The sequence below is a fragment of the Chiloscyllium punctatum genome, chromosome 46 (assembly GCF_047496795.1).
Source record: "Chiloscyllium punctatum isolate Juve2018m chromosome 46, sChiPun1.3, whole genome shotgun sequence".
Classification (NCBI taxonomy): domain Eukaryota; kingdom Metazoa; phylum Chordata; class Chondrichthyes; order Orectolobiformes; family Hemiscylliidae; genus Chiloscyllium; species Chiloscyllium punctatum.
In genome coordinates this window covers 49,685,654-49,700,681 of record NC_092784.1, presented here as the reverse complement: position 1 = coordinate 49,700,681, position 15,028 = coordinate 49,685,654, and the positions used below count along the sequence as shown (strand labels likewise).

Sequence of the window (15,028 nt, the reverse complement as noted above, 5' to 3'; positions counted from 1 at the left end):
AGGAAAAAGAAATATAGTATAATATTTGTAGCGTTCCAATAATTCACATGGACACCAAAACTTGAAGCTGATGGAGTGCACAGTTAAACTTCATGTCATAGCTTGCACTGTGCTTGTTAATACATTTAACCATTCATTCAACAGAAAGTTCAGTTCTCCCTGTGCGAAGTGCATCTTATCAAGCAGGCCAGCCAACCCTTTATTACATTATCAGCTCCTGGGTGCAGTCTGCCAATCCTAGAAGGAACTGGATTGGCTACAGGTTGCTATGGGTGCCTGGAGCCAAGCAGTTGCGTTTCCATTGGCAAGTTTCATTCGACCGGTCAAGCCTCAGAGGGGTTCAGGGCCATGTCTTTACCCTGTATAAATCCTGTGCTCATAATGGATCCCAGTCTTGAGTGAGTGTGATTCACTATCCCAGTGTTGGCTGTGAAGAGAGGAGGAGAGAGAAACCTTCCAGTAAAATACAACAAAGGGAGGGAAAAGCACCATACAAAAGCATAAAGCTCATTCCTCATTAATGCATCACTAAAGTTCAATAATGCTTGGTGCCAGTGCTGTGCTTTCTAGAATGCCCACAGCAATCAAATCAGTATCACAGTTTGTTAACATGCCTAATTCATTAATAAGAGTTATGTTTCGACCAGGATTTCTATGTATTGAGAGGACTGAAATCTGGAATTTGACTGGAAGTAATCTGAATATGGAACTTCAGGACTGAATACTAGGGGGAATCTTAGATTCAGAGTAGTGGATTTGCTAAAGTGGAAGATACATCTGTATTACAATATACCCAGTCCATTTAAATCATTCCAGCATCATTGGAGAGGTAAAACAAAAAAGGCTCTATGTGTTGAAAATTGAACACAATCCGAGCATGTAATAAACCACAACTTGACTCTCACTCCCAAATTACAGTGTAAAACTTTCACCTCTCGTCTTGCTAAAAGAAGGCAATTCTGTCTGGTTACAATTCAATAACTGCCAAGTCCCTGTGAAGAACAGAACTAAGTGGTCTTGATTCATCAAAGCCTAGGCAGTAAATTATTGGCTAGGGAATTGGGAGGGGTGGGTTTTTTTTGAAAAAAAAGCTTTTCTATATCTCTTTAAGCCAAAAGATGCTCAGGGTCAACTACGGTGTTGTGATTTCAACTGAATTCAACTCAAACCAGAAAATAGTTATCCATAAAGGCAGTAATTGAGACAACCAATTAGTTTTTCCCTTTAGAAGGCAAATGGGACCAAAATTGTGCCTGGTCATATTTTGGTTGAAACAGTGGTCAATTTGGCTGACATTGCTGCACTTCACCACCAACAGTTATGAAGTAGACCATGTGATATCACAATTCTTCTCTCCATAGCATTTACAGATGAAATGCTCAGCCACTGATCAAATGCAATCTAACTTTGCCAGACAATTCGTGGATGGAGTATGGGGAAAAAAAAAGTGGGTAGAAAGGAAACACAAACCTACACCAATTATTTATTTTTTAAAGCAAATCAGCCTCTAGGTTAGTATCTAGTCATCAAAACAGGAAGAAACAAAGAAGTAAAACAGAAGAAAAAATAAATACAAAAAAAATCAGGTTGGTTACAACACACTGCATTATATTGTCACTGAAAACAGAATTTGTGAATACAGACAATACCATGGGCGGCATGGTGGCACAGTGGTTAGCACTGCTGCCTCACAGTGCCTGAGACCAGGGTTCAATTCCCGCCTCAGACGACTGACTGTGTGGAGTTTGCACGTTCTCCCCGTGTCTGCGTGGGTTTCCTCCGGGTGCTCCGGTTTCCTCCCACAAGTCCAAAGATGTGCAGGTCAGGTGAATTGGCCATGCTAAATTGCCCGTAGTGTTAGGTAAGGGGTAAATGTAGGGGTATGAGTGGGTTACGCTTCGGCGGGTCAGTGTGGACTTGTTGGGCCGAAGGGCCTGTTTCCACACTGTAATCTAATCTAATCTAATCTAAACCATGGTGGTAAATTTGCTCCTTCATTGACAACTAGAGACAGTGACATAATTATAATGTGCACAGGACATCATAGCAACTAAGCTAATACCTAAACAAAACTACATGGGAGGCAAGGTACTGAGAATAATGTTATTTTCAAAAAACTAAAAAGGGAACCCTTTCAAAACAGTAACTGCAAACTGAGGTTATAGCAAGCCAACACAGCAGACTTGCACTGACCCTATAACCAGTGGTGCTAAAAGTTGTGGCATATAGGTTCCCATCTATTTAAGTTCAAACAAAATACAATCTTGAGTCACGTCACATTCATTCCCAGAACAAAATACTTACTCCCAAAAATGGCGTTATTATTTTTTGGTTTGATGATAAACCAGATGCCTGTCAAAATGTCTGGGAGCTTTCAATAGCTTACTGGCTAAGTACTAATTTGCTGCTGATACAGAACAATGCTGTCAACTCAAAGCTGCTATTGTTGTGTTCATCAGCTTGTTACAGAGTTAAAAGTTTTGACCAGGTGATTTGGAAAGACTGTCCAGCCAGTGCTGGATGGAACAATAAAACAAAAATCTTTCCCAAACTCTCATGTTGAAGGTATATGGATGGTGATCATGGCACGGAACCCAACCAAGACTACACAGTAGAAAAAGACAGACAGCAATAGCTTACATATCAAGCCAGACTATACAAAAGGTTCACAGCACAAATTTGTGATCAACAACTGTCTGTATGACCAAGACAGATCAGGGGAATTCTGTCGTAGGAAATTAAGTGAATCGTTGACCAATAAACAATGTGACAGGGAAAGATTTACCAAAATCTACTTACAAGATCATACCCATGCAAAGAGAATACTGAAAAAGGCTATACATGCAGAGGCTCTTTCCTTGGAGGTCTTCAAAACTATGGAACAGTTTGTCAGCTAGATATACAAGGAAGTTCAAGCTACAAGATAGTCACTAATTAATCAAATAAAGTATTAAAGGAGAAACTGCTTTGTGATGAGAATGTGGAATTTGCTACCACGTGGAATGGTCGATGACAACAAAGATGCATTTAAAAAGAAAGCTGTAAAAGAGGAAGGATATTCTGATAAGAGATAAAATAAATTTACTGGGAAGAACTTGGTGTGGAGCAGAAACTGGTCAGGATGAGTGGCCTAATGAATTGTTAATTCTACATAATAAAGCTGAACAACCATCCCACATCAGTGGCTACAATTACACCATTAGAGTGGGTTATCCCTAACTGTACTCTAGTATGGAGCTAGGAGGCAATACACAAATCAAATAGACCATCTGACTGTTTCTTGTTTTGATCAGCATGGCACTCACCAAGATATTTAAACTGTGTTGCATTGGGGGTTATTTTCCCCGCTGGGTAAAACGCAAATAAAATTAATGAAGAACTGTACGCTGAAGGAGTGAACAGCACTTAAAAGTTTTGTAAATTTGTATGCTGAACTAAAATAAAATACAGATGACTGCCTGGACCCAAGTCTGTGATCTAGAAATAGCATTCAGACTGAATGTACGTTCCCTGGCTAAGAAAGCAGATTTTCAGTTTTGCTGGAAGATCCTGGAATCCCAGCTGCCATTACCACTATTACACTAAAAGTAACCAGGAAGTAGAAACAAAAAAAATTAAACTATTCTGCAAAGAAGGAACAGCTTACAAAATAGCCTAATCTCCTATTTTATAAAACCTATTTGTAGTATGCAAATGAATGAGAAACAATGAATTCAACCAAACAACAGATGAACTATAGACTAATATAATATGCAGTGTCTAAACTTTTTGTAAATGGAACAGACCAGCATTTTGCAATGTATTGTATACTGAAAGACTTAAGTGGGTAATCCCTTTGTTTTATAGTTTATTCTAATTTTAATAATAATAAACTGTTGTAAACTATGATTACTCGCTTTATTTGTATAGTCCTCAATTCGGAATGCGGGTGATTTTCCCATAAAGTAAATCACCTAAAGGATCAAGAATGCAAGAAATTATATCCATTCGATGTGCTCACTGCACAAAAACAGATCATTCAAATATCAAAAATCAGTGCATGTTTACAGGCATTGATGTGAAGGATTCTATGTATGAGGAAATCTTTATTTCTATTAAAGCCACAGGCTTCAGCAATGTAAAATAAACACATTGGGAAAGACCTGATGGCCGTACATATTTATAAAGCCCATGCACAATAAAAAAAACTTTATAACTTAGGAATATGTAAATGATAGAAGCAATTTGTAAACAGCATTTAAAATTAAAAGAATGTTGTTGTTATGTAGTATGTTCATGCTTTTTCAGTTTCTCACAGATACTGAAACAATGACAATGGTGACAATAGAAAAAAGGTGTACTGTATATTATGGTTAGCAGTTTTGAAGTCCATCATAATATTAACAGTAAAAAAGTTTTATGGGGTATATTTTAAATATGCCATTTAGTTTGCGGTCATATTATATAAATCCAAAAGTTATTAAAAATATGACGACTTGTGGAACTTTTTAAAAAAAAAATCACACTGTAGATTATTCCTATCTTGTGTTATCCCATTATGACCCGATTGTCAAGAAGTCACTGGAGAGAGACTGGGAATTTTCCTGTAAGGAGGTAGCAACCAGGCTGGATCATGTCTGCTTAGAAAATGAAATCAGCAAACACTTGAAAGGGATCTTTCTACAATCTCCTTAACATTGTTTAAATAGGATGTGGCGGAGTTGTTGCTGGGTGGCTTCTTTTTAAAACAAAAAAAATCACAAAATAGAGTGACTTTGCCAAACTGGGTCTCCCATTTGAGGCCCAAAGCAACCTGGTCCCATGCTTGCTGAGAGTACATCAGCTCAGGAATGATGCTTTATTTGTATCACATCATTCCAAAGCTTGAGAGAAAGTACTGGACTACTTTCAAAATTTCCATACAAAAAAATGTCAACATTCAGTGGTTAGGGAATGTGGGAGCCTTAGCTGGACATGTCGTGAACACTCTGGACATGGGTAAAAAGTGGAATTATTTCAGGTTTACAGCACAAGTAACAGAGTAATCCTTCAACAGGATATAATTCAAGTTAATTATAAATATACACTGCAAAAGACTGGTACAAATGTGAGTATGATCCACTGAAAAAATCTAGAGTTTTTAAATGTATTCAAATCAAAAAATATTCAAGTAATTAAAAGCCTTCTAGTAGATGATCACACAACTGAGAAAAGACAAACTCCAAACCAAAGTATAACCCGCTTTACTCAAGAGTAGTGAGATATTAAAATCTAGAAAGTGGAATTCTATTGCAGTGTCTGGCACAATGGCTCTCTTCCCAGTGCAAACCAATTTAGAATTTGCACCATTGTCACACAGGACTGCGCTTGCATTTCTGTCAGTCAATCGCAAAAAGCACAGAGTTGAAAACTATGAAATGAGCTCTCACCCAGCAATGGAGATCCTGAAGACTGATTTTGTTGCATTAATTTGTAATGCCATAAAAAAAAACATTGCCATGGACAATTATGCGTTCTTAAGTCGTAACACAGATGAGTGCCATTTAAAAGCTGAAGTTCCTGTGGCTGAGAAACCAAGATAGCAGAGGAGGGTTACATTAAAGTTAATCTGGTTTGGAGTTTGAACAACTAAAACTTGACTATTAATGTTCCCATGCAACTGTGAAAAATCCTATGACCCTCAACTGCTGAACAAGTAGTTATTCTCTACCTACCTAATGGAATCAGATTGTTGTGGCTGACTGCAGATCCACTGGCAATTACACTGCTCAGATCATATGCCGTTGGGACTCCTTAGAAAAGTAAAAAAGCAGAGTACCATACATTATATTGTTGCCCACCAGTGTGGAATTTAGTACAAATTACAAAATTTCAGCATTATACCAGCTACAAACTCAGCATATGGAACTAGCAGCATCTTACTATTCCATGAGAATGTGCTATTTCTTCAAAATGTGAGATCCAGGAGACTGAATGCACTTTGCTAAAAATAAAACACTAGCTAATTTTCCCACTACTGGAATGCATCCTCCATAAAAAAGAAACAATAACTCTTTGAATGCTGACATCTAATCTAATGCAGCCTCAATTGACAGTGGGCGAAATTTTGCTGTAATAAGGAATCCAATAGCTGCTACTCATCCCTCAGCTCAAACAATTTACATTTTTGCAGACAATTTGGAAGTGAGTGCTGGTGTGGATGCAGTAAGATACGAATGCATCTGGAATTTGAGTGAACAAGTATCTCTAAGTTTATTTCTTGATCCTTCAGTTTGATTAACTAAAAATTAAGAAGGAACTAGTCGAAAGAATTCAATATCAAATCGGGTACAAAAAGAGACAAAACTTGAAAATGTTACTGAAAAATTCACTTGTCATGCACTCACCAGGACAATTTGCAAGAATACAAATGTAAAGAAGAACAACATTTTTATACTGTAAGATAAGCATGCTGCTTGGTTGACAAGTGGACTCTGATTGGTTGAGGTGTTGGTCATAGAAAATGGACCAGTTAGATGTTTACTGACAGTAAACTGTGTTTAAGGCCCTGAGTATTAAGAAGGAATCAGAACCATTTTGCTTGGTTAATAATTCAACAAAGCTTAGCAGTTAACAGTCAGTCAGTCATCATCTAACTAATGCATGCTTAATAGCAAAATCTCCACTAGAATCTATTTGCCAACCAGCCAGTTTTCTGAATCACCCAAGTGTTGTTTTCCTTCAGTGATATACTTGTGAAGTATTATAAAGTGCAAGACAAAGAACTTTGACAAAAAATGTCTTTTTCAGCAAAACGTAAAGTTCTATACTACCAAATAACTATCAGAGAGACAGAAGGCAGATGAGAAATAGAGTGTCAATTACTCATGGTTATTTTGAGAGAAAGATCTGCTGGAAGACCATGTAAAGATATAAGGTAAAAACAATGACTGCAGATGCTGGAAAGCAAATACTGGATTAGTGGTGCTGGAAGAGCACAGCAGTTCAGGCAGCATCCAACGAGCGAAATCGACGTTTCGGGCAAAAGCCCTTCATCAGGAATAAAGCCTGATGAAGGGCTTTTGCCCGAAACGTCGATTTCGCTGCTCGTTGGATGCTGCCTGAACTGCTGTGCTCTTCCAGCACCACTAATCCAGTACATGCAAAAATATAAGCCTAATGCTAAGGAACAAATAAAATTATTCCATTACCAGACCAAATGAATGTAGCAAACTTTGTAATTTTTGAAGTAAGGCCAAGCAATAACTTAGTGGGATTGAAAAGCAAATCCCAAAAGTCTGCCAAAAAGCTACACGTACACATCGTGGACCAAACAGACTCCTGAAGCACTATCATCAGGAAGATGAATTAATGGAAAACAGCTAGAGAGTGTACAGAAGCAGACAGTCAACCTAGCACTAAGCAGAACAAGATCCCACCACATTAGACATCTATTCATCGCACTAAATGCCTTGAAAGACAAGGGTAGAAAATACATTGGAGCAACGCTATTTGGGTGTTGTCCTCCAAGTGACACACAGTCCTGAGTTCGAACCATATCTCAGTTTCTTCATTGTCATTGGGCCAAAAGTCTTGGAGCTCCATTCCTAATAACACGACTGGTATATCTACACCACACAGTTCAGAAAAGTGCCTCACAACCGCCTTCTCAAGGGTGATTAGGGATGTGCAACAAATGCTGGTCTCACTAGTGATGCCGACATTCCAAGAAACAATATTAAAAGACATACCACAGAAGAAAGAAAGACAGAAAGAAAGGAAGACAAAAAGACAGAAAGAAAGAAAAGAAAGACAAAAAGACAGAAAGAAAGAAAAGAAAGACAGGAAGAAAGAAAGACAGAAAGAAAGAGATAATAAAACACAACTAAGATGCAACAGGCAGCCTTGAATTTAGGAGATTGCCAATTAGATAATACTCAGAAGATTCATTCAAGAGATAGTTTAAGATGTAATATTTACAGCTGGACAGTATTTCAAGATACAGGCCATGTGCAACCTGTTATTCTCCAGATTTTGTGCATCCAAATGCCTTAATTTTATCATAGTGAATACAAGTTCAACTCGTGAGTTATACAGTGCAAAAGTAAAATTTAGTGATTCCCAATTAAAGTTACCCATATTTTGTAGAACTGAGATAATAAGAGTGTACAATACCAGATACTGCTAGTCCTGAGCTGAGATTGTAAGAGCCAGATGTATTCCACATGGTCTCCGATGGCGATACATAATGTGAACCTGGAGGTGGTGAGGGAGTTGTTCCTGTGTACCTGACAGGAGAAGGGAGGGGAATAGAGACAAAATTATTCAATACTGATTTCAGATAAAGGGCATATCTTCTAGTTTTCTTCCCCTAAATGGGCATATACTTATATTTCAAGTGTTCATCTTAAAAAAAAAAATGCACTGTAGACAGACATTAAATTCTTTGATGCTGCCTGGCTTGTCGTGCAGGTTGAAGATCAGGCAGCTCCGAGGTCAGCATAGTCACAGCATTTGTTTTGTGATGAAAATGCTGCAGACACACATGAATGGCACCTGTAACTGACACCACTGAAGCATACACACACACACACACACACACACACACACACACACACAGAGGTGATGGTGATCATAGAATTAAAAAGGAGCAAAATTTCACTGAAGTGACTGCACAGAAATAAAAACTCATGGTCTGCTTCGTTATCTTTCCTCCTGTTTCGTCTCTCACACCATCATCCACTGTTATTTAATTACTCAGTTTTCCACCGAATCTCAGACCTAGCCTTTTGTTCCTTACTTGGTCTCTGTATATATTTAAAGCCTGTCAGAGTTCCAACTTTATCTAGTACTGACAACAGGTAATTGACCTACATTTTAGCATACAAACTAGAAGCAGAGGCAAGCCACTCAGTCTCCAGATGACTCTGCTATTCAACTAGATCATCACTGATTGTATACCTCAATGCCATTTTCCTGCAGTAAACCACATCCCTTGATGTGTTTAGATTTCTGGATATTAAAATCAATCTCTGTCTTCAACACACTCAAAGTGACCAAGCCTCCACAGCCATTGGGCTACAAAATTTCAGAGATTAATTTACACACTAAGAAACAAAATAACTCCTGATCTCAGTATTAAGACGGCAGACTTTCTTGGTCAGGCCACACTTTCCAAACATGCGCAGCATCTCTCTCCCAGCTACAGTCTAACCTGCTACTTTCAGCATTTTCTATTTTCATCTCTTTTGAAGTCAACCATGTGTAAGCTATACAGACTTTGATTTCGGAGTTTGGAAGAGAGTGCACTAGGACTCAATACATCCATTGACCATGCAGAACTGAATGGCTCTAATGTAATAAGGGGTACATTGGCTTCCAAGAGATTGACTGTGATAGAGGACTTTCTAGTCTGAGGCACAGACATTTCCGCAGCTGGCAGCAACAAATCAGAATGGTGAGTTGCCTCACTGGTGCAAGGATCAAGAATATCTGATAGGGTGCAGAATGTTCTCAAAAGGGGAGAGGACCAGCCGGAACTCATTGTACACATTAGAACTAATGACATAAGAAGGGAAAAGGATGAGATTATGAAGGGAGAATATACATAAAGTTAGGCAGGAATTTAAAAAGGAGGTCCACGAGAGTAGTAATAGCTGGATTATTCCTGGTGCTATGAGGTAGTGAGGGCAGGAATAGGAGGATAGAGCAGATAAATGTGTGGCTGAGGAGCTGGTGCAGGGGAGAAGGCTTTACAGTTTTTGGATAATTGGAATCTCTTCTGAGGGTATAAGTGACCTATACAAGAAGGATGGATTGTACCTGAATTGGAAAGGGGCTAATATACTGGCAGGAAGGTTTGCTCGAGGATTTAAACTAGTACGGTGGGTCATGGGACCCAGGGAAATAGGAGGAAAGAGATCAATCGGAGACTGGTATAGTGGGAAAAGGAGCGTGTTGAACAGTCAGGGCAGGCAGAAACAAAGCAGAGAACAAGGTAGGACTGATAAATTAAACTGCATTTATTTAAATGCAAGAGGCCTAACAGGGAAGGCAGGTGAACTCAGGGCATGGTTAGGAACATAGGACTGGGACATCACAGCAATTACAGGAACGTGGCTCAGAGAGGCACAGGACTGGCAGCTTAATGTTTCACGATACCAATGCCAGAGTCAGGTTAGAAAGGGCGGGGCGTGAGAAGGGAGGGAGTGTACCATTTTTGATAAGGGATAGCATTACAGCTGTACCGAGGGAGGATATTCCTGGGAATACATCCACGGAAGTTATGTGGCTGGAAATGAGAAATAGGAAATGAATGATCACTTTGTTGAGATTGTATTTGGCAAGTAAATTTAAGGAGAATCAAAAAGAACTTTACAAATATAGTAAGGACAAAAGGGTAACGAGGGAATAGGATCCCTCAAAGATCATAAGGCAGCCTTTGTGTTGAACGACAAAAGATGGGGGAAGAGACTAAACGAGTATTTTGCATCAATGTTTACTGTGGAGAAGGACATGGAAGATCTAAAATGTAGGGAAATAGATGCTGACATCTTGAAATGTATCTATATTACAAAGGTGGTGGCGTTGGATGTCGAAAAATGCATAAAAGTGGATAAATCCCCAGAATGTGATCAGGCGTACCCTAGAACTCCGTGGGAAGCATTTGCTGGGCCCCTTGATGAGATATTTGTATCACCAATAGTCACATGAGAGGTGCTAGAAGACTGAAGGTTGGCTAACATGGTGCCACTATTTAAGAAAGTTGATAAGGACAAGCCAGCGAGCCTGACACTAGTGGTGGGCAAGTTGTTGGAGGGAATCCTTAGGAGTTAAATGCTTTTGGAAAGGCAAGGACTGATTAGGGAAAGTCAACATGATTTTGTGCATGGGAAACCATGTCTCAAAACTTGATGGAGTTTTTCGAAGAATTAATGAAGAGGATCGACGAGGTGATCTGTATGGACTTCAGCAAAGCATTCAACAAGGCTCCTTATGATAGATTGGTTAGCAAGGTTAGGTCTCATGGAATACAGGGAGAACTAACTATTTCGATACAGAACTGGCTACAAGGTAGAAGACAAGAGGGTGGTGTTGGAGGGTTGCTTTTCAGACCAGAGGCCGGTGACCAGTGGCGTGCCACAAGATCAGTGCTGGGTCCTTGATTTTGGCATTGACAAATGATTTGGATGTGAACATAGCAGGTATAGTTAGTAAGTTTGCAGATGACAGCAATATTGGAGGTGTGGTGGACAGAGAAGAAGGTTACCTCAGATTACAACGGGATCTTGATCAGATGAGCCAATGGGCTGATGAGTGGCAGATGGAGTTTAATTTAGATAAATGTGAGGTGCAGCATTTTGGAAAGGCAAATCAGAGCAGGACTTAGACACTTAGTGGTAAGGTCCTGGGAAGTGCTGCTGAACAAAGATCTTGGAGACCAGGTTCATAGCTCCTTGAAAGTGGAGTCACAGGTAGATCGGATAGTGAAGGCGGTGTTTAGTATGCTGTCCTTTATTGGTCAAGAGCATTGAGTACAGGAGTTGGGAGGTCATGTTGCAGCTGTACAGGACATTGGTTAGGCCACTTTTGGAATATTGTGTGCAATTCTGGTCTCCCTTCTATCGGAAGGATGTTGTGAAACTTGTAAATCTTTTTTGAACCCTTTCAAGGATGATGCCAAAGTTGGTGGATTTAAGCTACGGAGAGAGGCTGCATAGGCTGGGGCTGTTTTCCTTGTAGTATCAGAGGCTGAAAGATGACATTATGGAGGTTTATCAAATCATGATGGGCATGGATAGGGTAAATAGACAAGGTATTTTCCTTGGGGTGAGGGAGCCCAGAACTAGAAGGCATAGGTTTAAGATGAGAGGGGAAGGATTTAAAAGGGACCTAAGGGGCAATGTTTTCACACAGAGGGTGGTGTGTGCACGTATGGCATGAGCTGCCAGAAGAAGTGGAGGAGGCTGGTACAATTACAACATTTAAAAGGCATCTGGATGGGTATATGAATAGCAAGGTTTTAGAGGGATATGAGCCAAGTGCTGGTAAATGGGACTAGATTAATTTAGGATATCTGCTCAGCATAGACAAGTTGGGCCGAAGGGTCTGTTTCCGTGCTGTACAGCTCTCTGACTCTATTACTAATGTTGCACCCAGAGAAAGTTCAGCTCCAGTCTCACTCTTCTCCAGCAATGCTATTAACTATTCAATATTTAGCATAACAAAAAACTGCATTAAAAACAGAAATGGGAACCTTTAAAACAACAAACACAAAAGCAAAGGTTAACCTCCATTATTTGTAACCAAGATCCTAAAATCTTTGTAGCTCAAAAGAGCAGCTTAACAGTTACACACAAAACATTTGTTGTCATCAAACATGGACCTAATCTATTAATGCCATTTTCTCAATAACTGAAAATGTAGCACTAGACTCTCAGAGCAGAGGAAGTGTTGACTGTTCCTTGGGACATAGATTTCCCCATCAGTACACGACTGACAGGGTAGTCCACACCTCTGGGACTGACTGACTTTTTCTCCTACCAACTCATCATGCCAATGTTTCTTTACTTCCCCCTCCTCCATGACGACGGCCATTTATACCTCTTCTGGATCAAACCTTTGTTTTGATACTTCTTTTGCCTCGCAACATTACCTCTTACGTTTATTGAAGTGAATTTAATCACTTATTGTCACACCTTGCCCCAGACCCAGTCACAGAACTATCCTTTTCTTTGACTCTGTATTTGCTTATCTCGATCACTAGTTTCTAATCAGAAACTTTGACCTCTCTCTCTCCACAAATGCTGATAATTTGATACATTTCCAAATTTTATTTCCATTTTCCAAAATCTGCAGTATTTTGGCTTTGTGCAGTAAAACTACATTGAGGCTTTCAGCTCATTAGCTGAGTCCAGTATCTTTTATTTTGTTTCTCAAAGCTCCTGTCACTAACAACTTTGTAGTAAGGACTTTCCAGATAAGAGCAATTAGTTTCATGAAATAGTGCATTAGACATGTGGAAGGATTGCAAATAGCTGAGAATTGCTCTACGGAGAAGGCAAAAATTATAATTCAGCAACTGAGGAGAGATAGTCAAGAAAATAAATTTGGTGGTTTCATATTTCCCCTTTATAGAAAGGGATTACTTGCAGATATAAATAATACAAGGTGGTGCTATTTCTACACTAACCTCCACTCCTCCCCCACTGAATCACACTATTTTGCTCGGTAATGGAGATTCTTAGATGCAGCCAACTGTACTACTCGGAAGAAAACATTTGGGAAATGCAGAAATTGCAATGAGGAATCATTTATGCTTTCTTTATACAGAAAGGTAGGTGGGTAGAGAAAAAGGAGCTAAAACTGGGAATCTCTGCAATGTCTTGTACAATGATGAAAGGAGCACTTGTCAGCTACACTTACCTGAAAAACGGGTTCTTCAGGTCCAGTATATTACTAGATTTTGAACCAGTCTGATCCACCTGGGCTACAATACTGATATCATAACTTTGCCTATAGAAAGAAAAAATACTAAGTTCTATTACACAGGCTAAAACCAGTTGACAATTCAAACGATAAAGATGATGGACAGTGGTTTTAGATCCTTGGGAATTTAAGAGTCTATAGTGGAATAAAATCAAGACTATCAATGACCCAGGAAACTACAGATCAATAAAAATTAGTCACTTTGTGTCTCTTAAAAAAAGGTTGCTCACCACATCTCACATTTCCATGACATTTTTTAATCTACCAGCAATATCCTTTGACTACCTTGTTAGTCAAGAACCTACCTGTGCCTTAAAAGGATATCCAAAGTCCCTGCCCCATTGTTCTATGGGGACAAGTTCCAGGGGCCCTGACAGAGACCAAACAAAATCTCTTCAATCACCATCTTCAATGGAAGACTCCTTAATTTGAAACTGTCCCCCCTAGTTCTAAGCTGTCTTACAAAAGGAAATATTCTTTCAGCATTCACGCAGTCATGTTCCCTCAGAGTCTTGTACACTTCGTGAAACCATTTCTTTCTCCCAAACTTAAAATGGATACAGGTTCAGCACATCCAGCCTTTACTCGAAATAGTGCTCTCAGCCCAGGAATTAGTTGAGTGAATCACCTTTGCATTGCTTCAACATGGTCTTACTAATGTTCTGTCCCACTGGGCAAAACATCCCTACTTTTATATTCTATTCCTCTTGCAATAAATGACAACATTCTACTTGTCTTGAATTATTTGCTGTACCTGCATTCTAATTTTTTGTGGTTCACATACCAGGATATGTAGATCCTCTTGTACTTATGGAATCTCCTTCCATTTAAATAATACACGGCTTTTCCTATTCTTCCTGCCAAAGTGAAGTAGTTCACAATTTCCCACATAATATTGCATCTTCCTTTTTTTAAAACTCACTTTACCGGTCTACCATATAACAGGCAACCTTGTGTAAAAAAGTCGATTCCCTGATCAAAACAAATCATTTTCAGATATCTCATGTATATGTTAACACAAAAAATCCAAATTGCTTGCATCATCCCACTTGCCACTGAAATCAAACTTGTCCCAGTGTAAACTCACTCATTTGACAGAATCACAGAACAGCACAAACTTGAAGACAACTGTTCAGCTCATGACTGCACAGGTCAAGTGATGTCAAGGCTTCTACCTTACTATTGCCACCCTCTAATGTGGCAATGTTTTGTCAAGAAGGAATGGCAGATACCTAGCCCAGTTCAAACTTGTTGTTTTTTAAAAATATATAAAAACTCCAATACTAAAGGTTACTATTTGGCTCCTTTTGATATACATTTTGGGGGTGGAGTTGGCAGAAAGTGTGTGCAGTGTGGTAACTCAGTTGACGGGATAAGGAACCTTTCAATCTTTTCAAGATATTACTTGCGTGGACCCTTACTTTTACTGCTAAAATTCTAATTTTACATCGTAACATAAAACATGATCTTTGGCAGTCTCATATTCCTACAATTTAACTTTCCTACTTATCTTTGCCTTCAGCAAATTTAGCACCCATGCATTCTGTCCCTTCATCTAAACTGTTGGTACAGATTGTAAATC

The 15,028-nt window shown here is 39.2% G+C and overlaps 1 protein-coding gene across 3 annotated transcripts in view; it reads right to left on the bottom strand.

Annotated features, from left to right (window-relative positions):
• Nucleotides 1-15,028, bottom strand: part of carm1 (coactivator-associated arginine methyltransferase 1) — an 81,790-nt gene that overhangs the window by 9,110 nt on the left and 57,652 nt on the right. The window contains exons 12-15 of one of the 3 annotated variants that reach the window (XM_072564177.1): nucleotides 13,384-13,473; nucleotides 8,134-8,246; nucleotides 5,694-5,771; nucleotides 359-427 (exon numbers count right to left, since the gene is read on the bottom strand). In XM_072564177.1, the coding sequence (XP_072420278.1) occupies nucleotides 359-427; nucleotides 5,694-5,771; nucleotides 8,134-8,246; nucleotides 13,384-13,473 (350 nt within the window). The remainder of the gene's footprint in view (nucleotides 1-358; nucleotides 428-5,693; nucleotides 5,772-8,133; nucleotides 8,247-13,383; nucleotides 13,474-15,028) is intronic. The other 2 variants (XM_072564178.1, XM_072564179.1) reach the window with 2 other exon arrangements.